A 17,803-nucleotide genomic window follows, 5' to 3' on the forward strand; every position below is an offset into this window, starting at 1 on the left:
TTCCCCCAGCACCAGCATACACAGCAAAATCTCCAGTGTTAAATTAACACTGGAGAGTGTCTATATGGGTCCACACCTCTGAGTGTTAAATACAACACTGTTGAGTGTTAAATTAACACTTTTGACAGTGTTATATGTTTAAAAGTAACCTAGTCAGTTTTGAAGATTAACAATGGCTAACACTGGGCAGTGCTGATTTTCTAACACTGGAATATTTCTAACATTTTGAGTTATTTTCCAGTGTTAGAAAATATTCATGTAGCTCCTTCCGCCAGGGTTACTTGCGTGGTAGCATTCCAACAACGCCCTGTTTTCGTCTCTTGCCCACCGATGCCTTCTTGTTCCAGTACACTGTAATCCCAAAAGTTATTTGCATTCAAATGGTTTAGCTATAATCACTGATGGTAATTAATTTTCTTTGTAAAACTAAAATCATATAACTGTGTCAGACAGAACTCATTGGTGGAAGCTTTTTGCACTTAACCTATATTGTTTTGCATGTGATGCACTAAAATGAATACATTTAACATGGTCCTTTCTATTTTAAGTGTATTCTAATAAATAGTTTAAGTTCAATTTTTTTATAAGAGAATAAGTTTTAAACTCAACACTCAAATAATAAAAGTAAATTTGATGTTTACTGATCATGTTTAGTTGAAAGCACTTTCACTATTTTTAAGTTTTTGTTGCCCCTCCCATATTTTTCCCGGCACTGGAACCGAAGAGACGTCTGGACTTGTTTGTCAGGAAAAAATAAGACAAATCGTTTTTGGTGGTTTTGCCTGGGATTGGACATGTTTGTTTCAGTCTACAGTCGATAGGGAGTACTTTTCCTCAAACCTCCACGCAAACTGGTGAGTTAAATCTTTATATTTCAACTTTAAGCAAAAATAGTTGCATGTTACATTACGCAAATGTGCACGCTAATTCAATCTACAGTGAACCCTCGTTTACCGCGGGGGTTACGTCCCAAAAACAACCCGCAATAAGTGAAATCCGCAAAGTAGTGAAAAGTATTTATTATAAATGTTTTAAGGCTGTAACCCTCACAGCCTTAACCCCTGCTCATGCGTAATGGTTCTAGCATCTTCCTCGTCCATCCAAACCGCGCGGTTCCATTGTGTGATGTGAGCACATCCAAACCGTGTTCAGGGTTAGCCCGGGTCCGGACTCCGGCCCCGGTCAGAGGAGGAGGACCAGAGCACGGCCGGGCACCTCCAGCCGTTCACACGGACAAATAAACCTGTCATTATTCTCCGCACAGCCGCGCTCTGACGCTCAGCCCCTCGCTGAGGCTCGAGGGGCTGAACACCGCTCCTCTGCACCTGTACGGCCTCTCGTAAAGTTTACTTTATTAACATGTGCGCCGCTGCAGCGCCATACAGAGCTGAGCAGCGTCTCGTCCTCGGCCCTCGCTGCTCCGTGCGGTACATCGTACTGAACTCTGCAAACGGGACTCGTGTTTCAGAAAAACTCGTGTTTTTTTCCTCTCTCTGGACTTACTCTCCACCAACAGGTTAACTCACAGTTCCCCCCCTCTGTAGAATGCTGCTGATGGTGACCTTGAAATCCCAATAGGAATCATCTTCAATGGTGAAAACGGAAGTCTAGAGCAAGAACTGAACCCCTCCCAGCTGGGAATCCTTCTAGAGGGCAATGTGGTAATGGATTCCATCTGCAGTCTTCCTTTGGCAATGTGTCTCCTGTTTGGACTGACTTATGCGCTCCACTTGGAGTACCCAAAGTGCATGAAGAATACATTCCTGTTTATCCAGCAGATTATGCTGAATCTGGGACGAAACGATCCTCCTCCAAAACTCCAAAGGCTAAAAAATGAGCTTTCAATGTGTGTATAGATACATTGAATGTTCATTCTTCATTGAGCAGCTTTTTCTCAAGTTCAGGAAGTCATTATTGTGTTTGTAATTGTCTTTTTTTGTTTTTAGTGGATGGCAAAACCAGGGCTTAAAGGAGTAGTTCACTGATTTTACATATGTTCTTACCTTAGCTTTGAAGAGTTGATGCATACCTGTCTTGTCTTTGTGCGAGAGAAAGGCTCTCCCATATATTCCAACTACCTCCACTTTTTGCTCCTTTTAGAAGCTACCGAGCTCCTCCACGTTTTCCCTATTTATGTAAAATTACATGAAAAGTTACACTATCTAAGTTTAGTTTCACTAAATTTAACGGATAGATTTTTTAAGCCGATAAAAAGGGGCACTATATTACAAGCACGCAGTAACCCTAGTGCACTCTGGAGCATAGACTGAGTTACTGGGGGGATGAAGAAGTGCTCCTACAGTGTTATTACACCTTGTAATATAGAGTCCCTTCTTATCGGCTTAGAAAATCCACACGTTAAATTTAGTTAAACTAAACTTGGAGAGTGTCACTTTTTATGTAATTTTACATAAATAGGGAAAACGTGGAGGAGCTCGGTAGCTTCTAAAAGGAGCAAAAAGTGGAGGTATTTGGAATATATGGGAGAGGCTTTGCTCCATTTGCATGACTGAGGGCACGCACAAAGACAAGACTGGTACACATCAACTCGTCAAAGCTAAGGTAAGAACATATCTTATTATGTAAAATCAGTGAACTATTCCTTTAATTTCATTGTCTCGCTGGGGCCATTCCTTATTCCATAGTTTTTATTTTTCCAAGTTAAAATATTTGTGAAAATAAGTTTTACTGTTACAACTTGTTACCCAGAGTGTTGCACCAAAGTTCTTTACTTGTGATACACAGTTTTATCTGTTTAAAAGGATTGTTTTAAAGAAAATGTTTTATTGGAAGCCCAATTGTGCAAACAAAAAACTTACTGTTCAAAAAAAACTAGGAAGTGGCTAGGAACAACTGAAATATTGTGTTTGTTTCTGAAAGAAATGTCTTCTTAGAAGCGCCATGTGTAAAAATTGGAATATTGTTCAAAGGAAAACAAAAGTCTTGTTTTGTTATAAATAAAGTTAAAAAAAAACAAAACACCTTAGTGGTCTTTGGTTTTGAGTGTGTTTGCCTTGACATATTAAGTTTTAGTAATAATAATACATTTAATTAAAAGACGCTTTTAATTAAACACTACGCAAAAAAGTGAGTTTTGTAATATTAGCACCACTTAAACAATTTAGTTTTTTCTATTAGTATTAAGTTAACTGTACTTAAACAAATTATTTTTGAAATATTGAATACTTAAACACTTTAGGTAGCGATGACTCAATATAGTAAATTGTGACAATTTTACTTTTAAGTTTACTTGACTAAATCAGTTAATTTTTTGTTTTGGGTTGATTACTCAAATCATTTGAAGGGAATCGGTTTCCTCAAACGATTTAAGTGTATTGAACTTATCCGGGTTTACAGTGTAGCCCACTTCTCGTCAGGGTGCCCTGGTTCCTCAATACCTGACGCGGACCTTGTTGATCCGGGCGACGTCCGAGCCGGCATGCCTTCATATTTGTCTGTCTCGCTCAGCTGCTATATATATATATATATATATATATATATGTACACACACGTGTGTGTGTGTGTGTGTGTGTGTGTGTGTGTGTGTGTGTGTGTGTGTGTGTGTGTGTGTGTGTGTGTGTGTGTGCTGATGTTCATGTTATAATAGGCTATATATATTTTTGAAATCAGGGTTCTTTTTAAAAAAAATTTCTTGCTGTCATTTCACAATAAAGCCTGGCGATGCTGACTTGCTTCACTGCAAGGCTTTTAATATAAAACAGATGAAGAAAGCCTGAAGTTCGTGTTGACAACAAAAAGCAGCTGTGGTGAGTTAAGTTTAAATGATAACAGAAGACACGCAGCCCATTTCCAATTAAAGCCTGGTTGTCTGTGCAGTAAATAAAGCTATGTGCTCCTCTGTGACTTGGAGACTAAAAATGCAATCTAAAAATAAAAAAAGATGATTATTTGCTGCTGGCAGCACATTTGTTCCACCCACATCACATGACTTCAGCTGAAGACTGCAGGCTGCAGACTGTGACCAGTAGCCTGCATCAGCTGTTTACACGAGCGCACATATCCGAGCTCCTGTAACAATTATCTCGCAACGAGCTTAGCTTCTCTAAAACATCTAGGTTTCAAATAAACAGATACTACACAGTCCAGGATCACAACCAGGATAATTCAGAGTGGTTATAGCCATACACATAAACAAACGCACACATCCACACATGCACACAGCTGCTGGTCCATTTAGATGCAAAATGATTCTATTGTGCTGACTCAGGTGTTCTGCAGAGTGGCTGAGCTGTTCACATCTCCCTATTACTGTGCATGTGTGTGTGTCTGTGGGTGTGTCAGATGGTAGCTTATGTCGCTCCACATGACTAACTGGATTTCAACACCAACACAAACAACAACACAACAAATAATGGCTTTGCCAAAATGGGCCAGCTCCTGCTGTTCTCTCAGCTGTGACTGTGATGTGATTACTGACAAAACCAAATGTAAGAACAGGCCACATCCACCGGGGACAGGGCCAAAGGATCGTTGCTCGAGCAGACCGCCCTGAAAGGGCCAGCCCTCTGTATGGTAAATAAAGTCTAATAAATGTGTATCCAGCATCAGTTAGGGTGGAGCAACTAAAAAATGAAAGGTGGAAAACTTGGGATGATCCAGTGGTTTGAGCGGTTGACCAGTAGGCTGCTGATTTGGGTCAGGTGGTCTTTGATATAGATTTTGTTTTGTGTTTTCAATGTTTTCACACCTGCTGCATTTAGTCTATTTAAATTGAACTCTGGTTCTTTCTGAACTGAGTATTTTCACTCCTATTTCAGCCTATTTATAGAAGAAATGACTGGGTTTGAATCAGAGTGAACACAGAAACTGTTCCAATGGTCATCAAACCACATCTGTATTGATATACACCAAGATGTCATGCAGCCCTAAAAGGATTTGTGTCTCCTCCCAAGAATGAATCAGGAGTCTTTCACTTGTCTAAACCTCTATAATACGAACAGTGGAGAAAGTTTACAAGACTGACTTGAACTGAAACATGAGCTCCTCAGGAAAAGCCCATTTTCCCATAGACTTCCATAGGACCATTGGAACCTCTCCAATGGCTTCACTTTTCAGAGCTAGAAAGTATGTTCATATTTTATACTGTCTTTATGTAGGGGTGGGCAATTAATTTTCCCAATGGGATACATGAGAACCTGGAACTGTTGTTAAGCTTATGAAGAGACAAGAGACAATTAATATCAAGTAGAATCGAGTTCAGTTTATTGTTGCGCCTCTCCAAAACAGTTCCAGTTTCTCATGTGGCCTCCTGAGAAAATTAATTGTCCATCGCTGGTCGGTAGCTATAACCAATCTCCTCTGGGAAGCAAGATGAAAATAATTATTGGCTAGAGTTAATATCCAATAAACAAAATGTAATGTCTTTAGACTGCTCATTCAAGGCTGCCCTTCTATAAACTAACACAAGAATATTACAGATACAATTTAACATTACAATGTGCATCTAATTAAACTGTTAATACACATTAGCACTCTCACTCTCAACACCCTACAGCCATTCAGAAAAAAAACAAAATCAACAAATTTAACAGCAAACACAGCAAACACATGTTAATTACCTACTGTTACATTAAATGTGTAGGCAAAGAAAGAAATAGGAGGAGCATCACTGTATGCATTACCAACACAAAAGCAGCTAAAAGAGTTACAGCAAGCCCTGATTTAATAGCTGCACACGCTCTACCTGTATCCAGCTTCTTTATACACCCTAACAGAACAGATACATCTTTGTAGGGTACCTCTGATCACACTGAGAGGGTCTGTATTAATGTATTTGGGATGGACTGAACCCAGAGCTTAAAGGGACCTAGCTCACACATTTAAAAAAAACCTGATATACATGGATGAACATGACTGATGTCGTGCAGGGTGTTTAAGTCATCTTGTTCTTTTTAGCAAAGTTAGCATAATTCATAGAGCTAAAATAAATCCATCAATAGGAAATATTTAACGTGGAAAAAATGTACCCATAAAGCAGACTGCAGAGAAACTGTTGGGCTTCAGAATATGAATTTCAGAATATTTGTCATTGCAAAATTACTGTAAGTCAACAAAAAGATTATTAATGCTTATTTACATATAAATATATATATTAATATTACTTTAACCAGGACTTCTGGTCAGGACTTTAGACCATTCCTCTGTAAACCCTAATAATGTTATAATTTATAATTATTGCTTCCCTCACATATAATTACAACTTAAATAACTCTAATCAGCGACATCTGCCAGTTAATTAGATAGTCTACCACCACATGGGGGCAGAAATATGAACAAAAGTTTGAAACTGAAGAGGTAATGATAGAAATGAGGATGGCAGGTGATGACAGCTGGATGTTTAGGTTGTAACCAGCAGAGGGATATGACATGTGTAAGCTGTGTGTGTGTGTGTGTGTGTGTGTGTGTGTGTGTGTGTGTGTGTGTGTGTGTGTGTGTGTGTGTGTGTGTGTGTGTGTTTTCCTACCTGGCTCTCGGAGCAGGAGCTGAGCCATCGCCTGAGAGCTGCCGGCAGAGTTCTCCGCGATGCACTGATAAAATCCTTCATCTGATTTCACCAAGCCCAAAATCTGCAGGTTACTGCCGTCCTAAGACACAAGAAAGGCAACAACATGTCAGAAAATTAAGAGTCTGGCTAAGAGCTTTGTACAAGTGAAAAATATGTCAGTTACACCAAATCAAAAAGTGTGCATGAACAAAAATGTCTGCAGCAGAATATGTTGGATGACCCAGATTATTGGATTATTCAATTACAAGAGTCCATATTCTAGCTCTCTCTCTCTCTAACGCTCTCTCTAATTCTCAAATTCACTGATTTCACAGCTCCCTGCGGTTCTGTTATAACTGCATAATTTTTCACATTAAAAACATATACGGGAAAAAATGGTGTGTCTGTGCTGCTTCATTTATTTGTGTTTTTTTTAAAGATTCTGTTTATGTTTATTAAAATGCTTCTTTACTGGAAAATGGAATCACATGCATGTAGGCAAGGTGAAGACAAACTCAGCATCGGAATAAAGTGACTTTGAGTGTGGTGTGGTTGTTAGTGCCAGGTGGGCTGGTCTGAGTATTTTAGAAACTGCTGATCTGCTGGGATTCTTTCACACGCCCGTCTCTAGAGTTTATGGCATGGTCTGAAAAAGAGAAAATATCCAGCGAGCTGCAGATCTCTGGGCAAAAATGCCTTGCTGACTGAAGTCAGAGCACCGCAGCAAAACCCATCATCTGAAGGTTGCTTCCAGCAGGACAACACACCATGTCAGAATGCTCAAATCATTTCAAACTGGTTTCTTGATCATGACAGTGAGTTCTGTACTCAAACGATCTCCACAGTCACCAGATCTCAATCCAATACAGGACCTTTGGGAAGTGGTGGCATGAGAGACTTGCTTCATGGATGTGCAGTTGACAAATCTGCAGGAACTAGGTGATGCTGTCATGCTAATATGGACCAAAACCTCTGTTTCTAGCACCTTGGTAAATCTAAGAGACCAAAAATTTAAGCTTTTCTTAAGGCAAAAAACAGTACTAACAATATGTACCTAGTAAACTTGGAATACATGTGTATTACAGTTACAGTCTGTTTGCCCTTTTTTCAGATGGGTATTTTACACACAGTAACTACTGTAGGCTGGAAGCTATTGAATTAATACTGGTGAAAAAACAAAAGAGTTATAACGTGTAGTAACATGTGACGCGTGTAAGGCTATGGTCTAAAATGTGAAACACAGGCTACTTTTTAATACTTTTATTTGCTACAGAACTCCATATGTGGTATTTCATAGCTGAGGTGGGCTTAGTTTACCTCTGTAGGTGTGTCCACATTTTTAGTAGTATTTATTTATTGTCATTGTCAAGAACAATGAAATTGCGTTTGGGGCTTCCATACAACCCAAAAAAAGAAGAAAATAATAAATACCCCTTAAAACCCAAGTGTACATATTTGTTGTATTGAAGTAACCCCAGACTGTGTGAAATAATACACAGTACCACCAACAGTGCAAAAGGGTAGGAGCTCCGGGCCGCTGTGTCTGTGCGCGCCGCCATCTTGTACCTTGTACCGCCATTTTTCACAAGGACTGTATGTGTATACTTTTCTGAGTGACTCACCACTATCTGGAAGTAGTCACTCGGGATGACTTCCTCCCCGTTCTTCATCCAGCGGACGGTCGGCGGCGGGTTTCCTGTCACAGCACACTCCAGCTCGATGTCGGTTGACTCATAGGCGTACGTGTTGGTCGGGTAGTTGAGGAACTGAGGAGGCACTGCAGAAACATAGAGTGAAAACAGCACATATAAACACCTCTTCCTGCATGCTGGAGCATCTCTGCATCAATGCTACTGCTGCTCAGTCCGAGTGTTCACACACACTTTTACTTAGTTGCCTTTTGGGATTATGTTTCACATTAACAAGTTTCTATAACAGCCTCAGTTAATTACTGACTAATTAACAGAAATATAGCCTGAGCCATCAGCTTATTAGTAAAGCCCTAAATGTGTTTGATCTCATTAGCCTCAGTGGATCATCACACATTCATCTGCTCACAGACAGCTGCTGCTTAACTTAACATTTTCAGGTGTTAGTTGGAGGATGGCTGCAATTCTTGAGGCTTAACTAAGTGAACACAGCAGCAGATTAATGTGGTAAATTCTTAGTTTCAAATCAAACAACAGAAAACATAGCAACTAGTTAACATAGTGAAGGAGTCAGAAACAAACATTACGGTGTTTCAGTACTTCCAACAAACAGACGCGAGCATTACTACATGAATCAATACTGCGTTGAGAAAATCAATTAGAACTTTTCCTGCATTAATGTGACATTAGCATGACCCTGGGGTGAGGTTAGCTGGCATTCTTTCCTGTTTTTTTGTGGTTTTCCTTCTCCAAAACAAAGACCAAAAGCTATTATAACAAGAAATATGGCTATAGGAATCAGACAGAGTACCCGAAGCAAGCAAAAACACAGTAAACAGTCTATAGAGGCGCTAAACTCATATACCGAGAGACTGGGAGTCACTGCCAATCGTTTAACACCACAACTTAACCCTTTTAATCGTATCAGTGGTCTGGATTCTGTGGGAGAGGTTCAAGCCATTAAGATGCAAAGTGTCTGAAGCAGCTGACAGACCGAGCAGCGTTCAGGTATGAGGTCATAGCGAACTGTCTTCAGCTCACTCGATTGTAAACAGGTTTGAAGGCAGGCGAAGCGGCTGCCATGTTCCAGCTCTGTTGTCGTCTTTGAACACGCGTCAGTAGCTCATGACTGAGAACGGAGATGTGAGACAGAAGCCATTTTGAGCCTCAGCAGAGAGGAGGAAGCCTGAAGGGCCTTGTGTAGCACCGAGCGCCACGCTGACGCTGTCAGTGCTGCGAGACTACAAACACTGCGTGTCAGCAAACACACACACGGGAATGTCCTGTAACTGTCACCAGACTCACAGATATACATGATGCCACAGTATGTAAGAGCTGTTAAATGTAAAAACACAAAGAATATGGTGAAGAGCCAAGAGAGACAAAAAGACAGAAGCATGCCTTGGAAACCAGGAGACAAAAAGTAATCATTCTAACTGGCATGCCATCAAAAACATTTTTTTTTTCAAACAGTAATTTTTGCTTTGCTCCTACGCTTAGACTTGTGGTTAGAAATATAGTTTTGCTGAATTAAACCTAAAAGGTTATGAGGTAAGCAGCTGGCTGGTGCATCCTATGTTGGCACACATTTTATTTTAAAGTAAACATGTTTATTTCTGCTTTAAGTTTGGACATTTTAACATAGGAGTCTATGGATATTGACTCACTTTTGGAAGCGGCCTCAAGTGGCCATTAGTGGAACTGCAACTTGAATAGAAAAAAGAATTTAAAAAATTGTGAGAAGAAGAGTTGGAAATCAAGAAAATAAAATAAAAGGTGAGAATGAATAGAGGGAAGTAAAAAAAGACTAAAGGTTGAATGAACAAAGCAAGAGAAAAGAAAAGGAAGAAAGTTAGCAGAGGTAGAGCTCTGTATGTGCCTCCGATAGACACATCATTATCTGGAGGTGTAACTTTATCACTGCAGTAATGCTCTAATTAAGAGGTAACGATTTCCTTTAAAGTGTGAGCGGCTGCCTCTTCACCACACCAACAAACTACACACTCAGGTACATACGACACAGATCACAACACGGCTTCCAAGAATTAGTCTAAGTAACTAAACACAGGAGACACAGGAGACACAGGAGAACACGTCTAAAGCAATCAGATTCCTCTTCAGTTCAGTGCTGAGGTCACAGTTCAAGTGGGTTTAGCAGCTCCAGAGAAACTTTGTATTACAGCGAGTGATAGAACACACAACTTTTTATTTGCAAATACAAAGTTAATTGAGTTTTTAAGACCACAATATCCTGCTTACTCCAGCTTAAGAATAACAAGTTTGCTCTGGTTTTGTCAGCTGTGCCTGTCAGAGCTTGTGTCTAATTATCCAGTACTATTGTTTAACCTGGGTCTGAATGAATTTCAGAGGTATGAATTGTTTCAGCTGCACTAGTTAAGTCATAACATGTCACTTCATGAGAATGTTTAGCCAATTAGAGAGAATTCTTCATTAGACAGTCTTGATTATCATTTTGTCTGACAAAGTGAAAAAATAACAGTTAATGTAAGATCCAGAGTTATTCGTTTATTATCAGTTTTCTAATATTTTGTTTGGTTTTTTGCATTTATGTTCTTTAAAAAAATCTGTTTAGTTTCAGTTGGTTTGTTGAGTTGTTTTATTGCTCAAAATCATTTAGTTTGTGATATTGTTGAGAAGTTCAATATCAAAATACAACAGTACAAATACATTTTAACACAGAGACAGTTTCGGGCAGGCAATGGTGGACATGCGGTATTTCGCACTGACATCTACTCCAATGTTACAAACAGCTGATCGGATCGGCAAAGCGTGTTTCTGGAATATTATGTTTTTGTTCCTGCAAGTGCTTTTTATGCAGTTTTTGCAAAGCTATATGTGGAAGGAAACTGTGACCTAGGACAAGCTGATGGCATAAGATGTAAGTACAACTCCTCCGGTTTCATATGCAAAAAAAATGATTGCGCTAGCTTACGTGGTTGCAGTGCTACCGGGATTTAAAAATAGTTGCACAAAACGGAGCGTGCCCGCTCCGACCGGCTTTAAAGGGTTAATGACAGCATTGGTTAGATCTCAGCAATCATCATTGCGGGATATTTATGCCTGTGTAGTGTTATGTGCTTGGGTACCATAATATTCACCTGCAAACAGTTAATATTTGGACATGTAAAACAAACAAACAAACAAAACACTCCATACTGTATATTTTTTTTAAGTTCACATTCCCCAGTGGAGATCAGAAAACAATTCAAATATTCAGCAACATAGAAAGTGAAATGTGTAAACAGTATTTTATGGCTAATGCCTTACCCGGTGTTGTGATTTGACCTTCAGAATAAGTCGATCTTCACTTTCCCCTCTACCCCCAACTAGTTATGGCAGATGGCTGCCCCCTCCCCTGTCCATAAATGGCTCCTCATAACGAGTATAAAAGATAGGTGTAGCCAACACAACATCGCTGGTTGGTTGGTGAAGTCTTATTTTGAGGCTTTTAGCTGAACATGGTGATTGACAAGTCATTAGCCAATGAACATACCCTGGATAATCTTTCTTTCTGAATTTAATAATGACCATAATTTACAAAATGGCCTTCATGTTTAATTCATTTTGACCTGAAACTAGTGGTTGAGCCCTCAATAATCAGAAGTCTTTACTGAGGTCACAGAGAGAGCAAACTGAAGGCTGTTTTCCAGAAGCTACATCTATTCCTTACAATGTCTATGACTCCGTCAGAAATCTATTCTTATTAAATTATTCCTACCCACCACATCTGAATTTTTGCTTATGGTGAATGTCAGGTCGTTGGGTTTTCAGTAAAATAATGTAGGGTCTTTTCCTTACGATATAAGACATTTGTTTAGAGATATATCTTGTTTAATACTCTTCCAACCAACTCATGTCCTGTGTCTGCAATTTACCTGCTATGACATTTTATACTTTAGTTATATTTACTAAGCAACATATATATAAAAGTTTCAGTCAAAACTAAAATATTTGTAAAAAATATTAATATAACTAAGAACTAAAACATACAGAAGTGCTCACAAATCCAGAGTCCATAAAGGCTAAAAATACAAGACCAGCATTGTTATAGTCTATTAGGTAAAATGCAGTTTGTGTCTCTGTCTTGTATTGTGTTGTGTTGTTAGTATCAATCGATCAGCACAGCTGAATCTCCAGAGTGTTTCCCATCATTACCTTACCTCCCAAGTGACATGCAAACAGCATCAGCTCTGGTTAGCCAATTATTTTTTTAAATGGTGTAAAAAAAATCCCAGATGGGCACATCTATTTGATTGGATAAACAAAGCTAGGACACGTGGAACTAAGTTTTGAAAACTGACTTCACTCTGGAAGACTTCTTTCAAAAGTAGCCTTAAATCCATTTTATTCTGAAGGTTGACTCTATAGTTTTGTAAGAGGGAGTGAAGAACAAGTAGTGGAAATGATCATGTCATTTTATTCTTTTTTTTTTTTTTTGGGGGGGGGGGGGGGTTAAATCAGCGGCCAAAGAATGGCAAAGTGTTAAAAAGAATCCTTCCTATAACTCACAGTAGTAATGGGATTTCCAGCCAGGACAGCCCTACAATGTCCAGAGCCTTCAGGAACTCGGGGCGGACCTCATCCAGACCAGAGGCTCTGCCACCAAGGAGTTGTTTAACTGCCTCAGTGACCTCGCCCCCGGAAGTTGGCGGTCATCCCCCTCATCCCCAGATTCTGCTTCCTCCTCAGAAGACGTGTCAGTGGGATTAAGGAGGTCCTCGAAGTATTCCTTCCACCGTCTGACAATTTTCTCAGTCAAAGTCAGCAGCGCTCTGCCAGCACTATACACAGTGCAGGTAGAGCACCGCTTACCCCTCCTGAGATGCCTGACGGTTTGCCAGAATCTCTTCGAGGCAGTCCGAAAGTCTTTTTCCATGGCCTCTCCGAACTCCTCCCACACCCGAGTTTTTGCTTCAGCCACTGCCCGAGCCGCATTCCGCTTGGCCTGTCGATACCTGTCGGCTGCCTCCGGAGTCCCACAGGCTAACCAAGCACGATAGGACTCCTTCTTCAGCCTGGTGGCTCCACCATTTGGTTCTGGGATTACCACCACGGCAGGCACCAACCACCTTGCGGCCGCAGCTCAATGCAGCAGCTTCGGCAATGGAGATGCTGAACATGGTCCATTCGGACTCAATGTCCCCAGTCTCCCTCGAAATGCCGTTGAAGCTCTGGGTGTGCGTTGAAGATCTTGCGAACTGGGGCCTCTGCTAGACGTTGCCAGCACACCCTCACTACGTGTTTAGGTGCACCGGGTCTGTCCAGCATCCTCCCCTGCCACCTGATCCAACACACCACCAGGTGGTGATCAGTTGACAGCGCAGCCCCTCTCTTTATCCTAGTGTACAGAACATATGGTCGCAGGTCTGGTGATACAATAACAAAATCGATTATCGACCTGCGGCCTAGAGCTTCCTGGTGCCACGTGCACTTATGGACACTCTTATGTTCGAACAAGGTGTTCATTATGGCCAAACTGTGATTTGCACAGAAGTCCAATAACAAAACACCGCCAATCACGCCCATCCAGGTCTCGCTGTTGTTACCCACGTAAGCATTGAAGTCTTCCAGTGGGACAACAGAGTCTCCAGGTGGAGAACCTTCCAGCACCCCACCCAGGGACTCTAAGAAGGCTGGGTACTCTGAACTGCCACTCGGCGCATAAGTGCAGATGACAGTCAGGACCCATTCCCTGACCCTAAGGCGCAGGGAACAAACCCTCTCATCCACCGGGAAGAACCCCAACATACCGACAGCAAGCCGAGGGGATATTAGAATACCCAGCCCGCCGCCTCTCACCAGGGGCAACTCCAGACTGAGACAGAGTCCAGCCCCTCTCCAGGAGACTGGTTCCAGAGCCCAAGCCATGCGTAGAGGTGAGCCTGACTATATCTAGCCGATACCTCTCAACCTCATGCAGTAACTCAGGCTCTTTCCCCACCAGAGAGGTGACATTCCATGTCCCAATTGCCAGTCTTGGTATCCGGGGGTCAGTCAGCCAGGGGCTCCGCTCCTGACCACCGCCCGGCACACAATGCACCCCACCCCTACGGCGCCTCCTGTGGGTGGTGGGCCTGCGGGAGGATGGGCCCATGTCCCCTTTTCGGGCTGGGCCCCATGGACTAAGGCCTGGCCACTAGATGCTCGCCCTCGGGCACCCTCCCCTGGCCTGGCTCCAGGGCGAGGCCCCGGTAACCTGTTCCCTCAATGTTTTCCTCATAAGAGTCTTCTGAATCGCTCTTTGTCTGGTCCCTCACCAGGACCAATTTGCCATGGGAGACCCTACCAGGGGGCAAAAGCCCGCAGACAACATAGCCCCTGAGATCCCTGGGGCACACAAAGCCCTCCACCACGATAAGGTAGCAATTCACGGAGAGGCAATTAAATATAAATATGAAAAAATATGAAAACAAAAAGAAGATTCACATTCTCTGTCATATGGGGCTGCATGAATAAAGTTTCTGAATCCTTTATCATCCGCAACTGAAAATAGTTGTGGATGATTACTATACTTTTCTAAAGTGACGTTGTTGTCCCTGGCTCTCTGTCTCTTTCCCTCCGGCTCTGTTCCTGTGCTACAGTGAATGTAACTATGGCCCCTCCCCCCTCTTCCCAGCGCAAAGCAAAGGCTAGCGTGTGGAGTGAAGTGAAAAAAAGTGCAAGAGAGGGTGAGAGAAAGGAAAAAAAAACCCACGGCTCGCGTCATTCACTTCAAAGAGTTGGCTCTAAGACCCGTTTTGTTCGCGACCGACACATCACTAATTCACAGAATATGCAAAAGGTTTCCCACCTTTTACATGCAATCCCGTTTTGTAAATACTGACAGTCCTTTTTTTAAATGCAAACACCAAATGTGGTAAATTTGTCCCTAAAATAGCAGGATGCAGACTTCAGTTTAACCTTCATGCTGTTTTCGCCAGAGCTACTTGTGTTTCTGCCAATGAGGCCGAAACACAGCTACTTTTGTTTGCTCCCTCATTGTGGAGGGATCCACATTTTTAATTTGGCACAGTATTTTTTTTTCTCCCTGGGGATGAGTTTGTGTCTTCTCCTGCGCTCAAAGTGGAGATCTCCTGTGTATAAGGCAAATGTCTTAACAACTACACCGTGAAGGCACACTCTTTAGATAATGATATTTTACGTTCAGGGTTGTAGGATAACAGCATGTTCTTCTATTTTTGACCCCTTGAGAACACCATACGTTACATGTACAAAATATAGGGGGACACGTAAGATTGTACCTGACAAGCTCAACGATTCTCAGGTGTGTTTTCATGTGTTTGGTGTCTGCTTGTAGTGTCTTCGTTCAGAAAAGACAAAAAAATATATAAAAAGTTTTCCTTAAACAAACTAAGAAAAAAAAGAATCGACTAAAGAATAAATGTTGTCCGTTTCTTCCTCTTCAGCAATCTCCCTCGTTACAGTCGAAGCTCACTGGCTGATTACCCAGCAGCCTTTGTTCTGTTTGGGGAAGTCCCTGAGCGTCCATCGATTGTTTGGATGCTGCAAGTTTAGCACTGATTACCTGGTCATCTAAGGAGAGGTTTATACAAAAGTGTGTGTGCGCTTCCTGGCACCTATTTTTCCTTTTTTTTCATTCTTTTAATAATGCGAACAACAGCAGGCAGGGCGGTGTATTAATGTGATTTCCTGCTGGAGGAGCGGTCATTCATATGGTAATGGAATGCATCAACAACTAGCTGACCCTCTCCCACCCCAGCCAGACACAACAAGTCTGACTCCACCTCGTCTGGGTAAACATGGATTATCATTTCCCATCATATCATAGAGAAAAGTTAATGCAAAGCCACAAAACAAAGAGAATCTGAAACAATACGACTGTTATGTGCTGTTGTGATCTTTTTATCATCTGCCTCATACACAGCATCAGCGATGCTGTCCCTCCATAGCTGCACCTGATAACTTCCACTCAGCATTCAAATGGAAATCAGCACCATCATTCATTTCAGTGAACATCTGCTGTGTGTGTGCTATCATCATGATAGCATCCAGTGAAGGGCACTCACACACATCTATAGCTTTAGACACACGCACGCACACACACACACACACACACACACACACACACACAGTTGCATTCTGAGCAGACACTCGTTAGCGGGCTCTTTCAATCTGCACTTAACTACCAATTATTAGTCATTAAGTTTATCCATGGAGGCTCAAACACCCCCACACACACCTTATCATCCACTCTGCGCGCATGATGCCTCAAAGAGTTAATGGGCTGTAAAGCCACTATCATTGAAGAGTGAAGGGCTAACATGGCTGCTGCTGCTGGATGTTGAGCCCATTTTGCATATCATTTTCATCCACCACTGCTGACCTTAATTTTAAGTGATGTAAATGTATTGTCCATAATGTGGGGACATTTAAAGGGAAACTGCAGCAATTTAGTGAAAGACTTCTGTAAAGTTGGGGTGACAGATAAAAAAAAATACTGACACATCAGCCTCTGCAGTAGTAGTTTCTAGTGACAGACCGTACAGGAATGCTAGACACAGTCACCATGACGTTACCCACTGGTTAGCGAAGTCCCACTGTAAAACTTCAAGCCTTTACCTTTAGAGAGTATTGCAGCTGTGAGTGTGGGGTGGATGTAACTGTGAAACTGAGGAACATGGCACTCATACTGGCTAATGACAAGTCCTTCAGCTTTATTTATGTTCTGTGTTGAATCTATGTACAGGGAACATGGCTTACATGAGGGGCCATGAATTGAATTTTAGCTAAAAATATTTACTCAGTAATTTTATAGTCCATTGATTAGAACAGACAACCTAAGCGGAGTTGCATGCTAGGAAATGTATTACTTATACTCTTTAAATATATATATATATATATATATATGTGTGTGTGTATATTCCCGGGTGTCTGGCCCATTGCTACGGGCCATTCGATCCCTATACAACCGTTGCAAGAGCTTGGTTCGCATTGCCGGCAATAAGTCGGACTCGTTCCCGGTGGGTGATGGGCTTCGCCAGGGCTGCCCTTTGTCTCCGGTTCTGTTCATAATTTTTATGGACAGGATTTCTAGGCGCAGCCAAGTGGCGGAGGGCTTTCGCTTTGGTGGCCTCAGAATCTCATCTCTGATTTTTGCAGATGATGTGGTTCTGTTGGCTTCATCGGGTGAAGGCCTCCAGCTCGCACTGGAACGGTTCGCAGCCGAGTGTGAAGCAGCGGGAATGAGGATCAGCACCTCCAAATCTGAGGCCATGGTTCTCAGCTGGAAAAGGGTGGAGTGCCCACTCCGGGTCGGGGATGAGTTCCTGCCCCAAGTGGAGGAGTTCAAGTATCTCGGGGTCTTGTTCGCGAGTGATGGGAGAAGGGAGCCGGAGATCGACAGACGGATTGGGGCTGCAGCTGCAGTAATGCGGACGTTGCACCGGTCCGTCGTGGTGAAGAGGGAGCTGAGTGTAAAAGCGAAGCTCTCAATTTACCGGTCGATCTACGTCCCTACCCTCACCTATGGCCACGAGCTGTGGGTAGTGACCGAAAGAACGAGATCGCGGATACAAGCGGCAGAAATGAGCTTCCTCCGAAGGGTGGCTGGCCTCTCCCTTAGAGTTAGGGTGAGAAGTTCGGCCATCCGGGAGGGGCTCAGAGTAGA

General features: G+C 42.1%; 1 protein-coding gene across 3 annotated transcripts in view; it reads right to left on the reverse strand.

Annotated features, from left to right (window-relative positions):
• Positions 1-17,803, reverse strand: part of dcc (DCC netrin 1 receptor) — a 381,171-nt gene that overhangs the window by 192,760 nt on the left and 170,608 nt on the right. For all 3 annotated transcript variants that reach the window (XM_080907576.1, XM_080907574.1, XM_080907575.1), the window contains exons 6-7: positions 8,128-8,282; positions 6,485-6,605 (exon numbers count right to left, since the gene is read on the reverse strand). In XM_080907576.1, the coding sequence (XP_080763702.1) occupies positions 6,485-6,605; positions 8,128-8,282 (276 nt within the window). The remainder of the gene's footprint in view (positions 1-6,484; positions 6,606-8,127; positions 8,283-17,803) is intronic.

This window comes from Rhamphochromis sp. 'chilingali', assembly GCF_963969265.1.
Source record: "Rhamphochromis sp. 'chilingali' genome assembly, chromosome: 2".
Taxonomy (NCBI): domain Eukaryota; kingdom Metazoa; phylum Chordata; class Actinopteri; order Cichliformes; family Cichlidae; genus Rhamphochromis; species Rhamphochromis sp. 'chilingali'.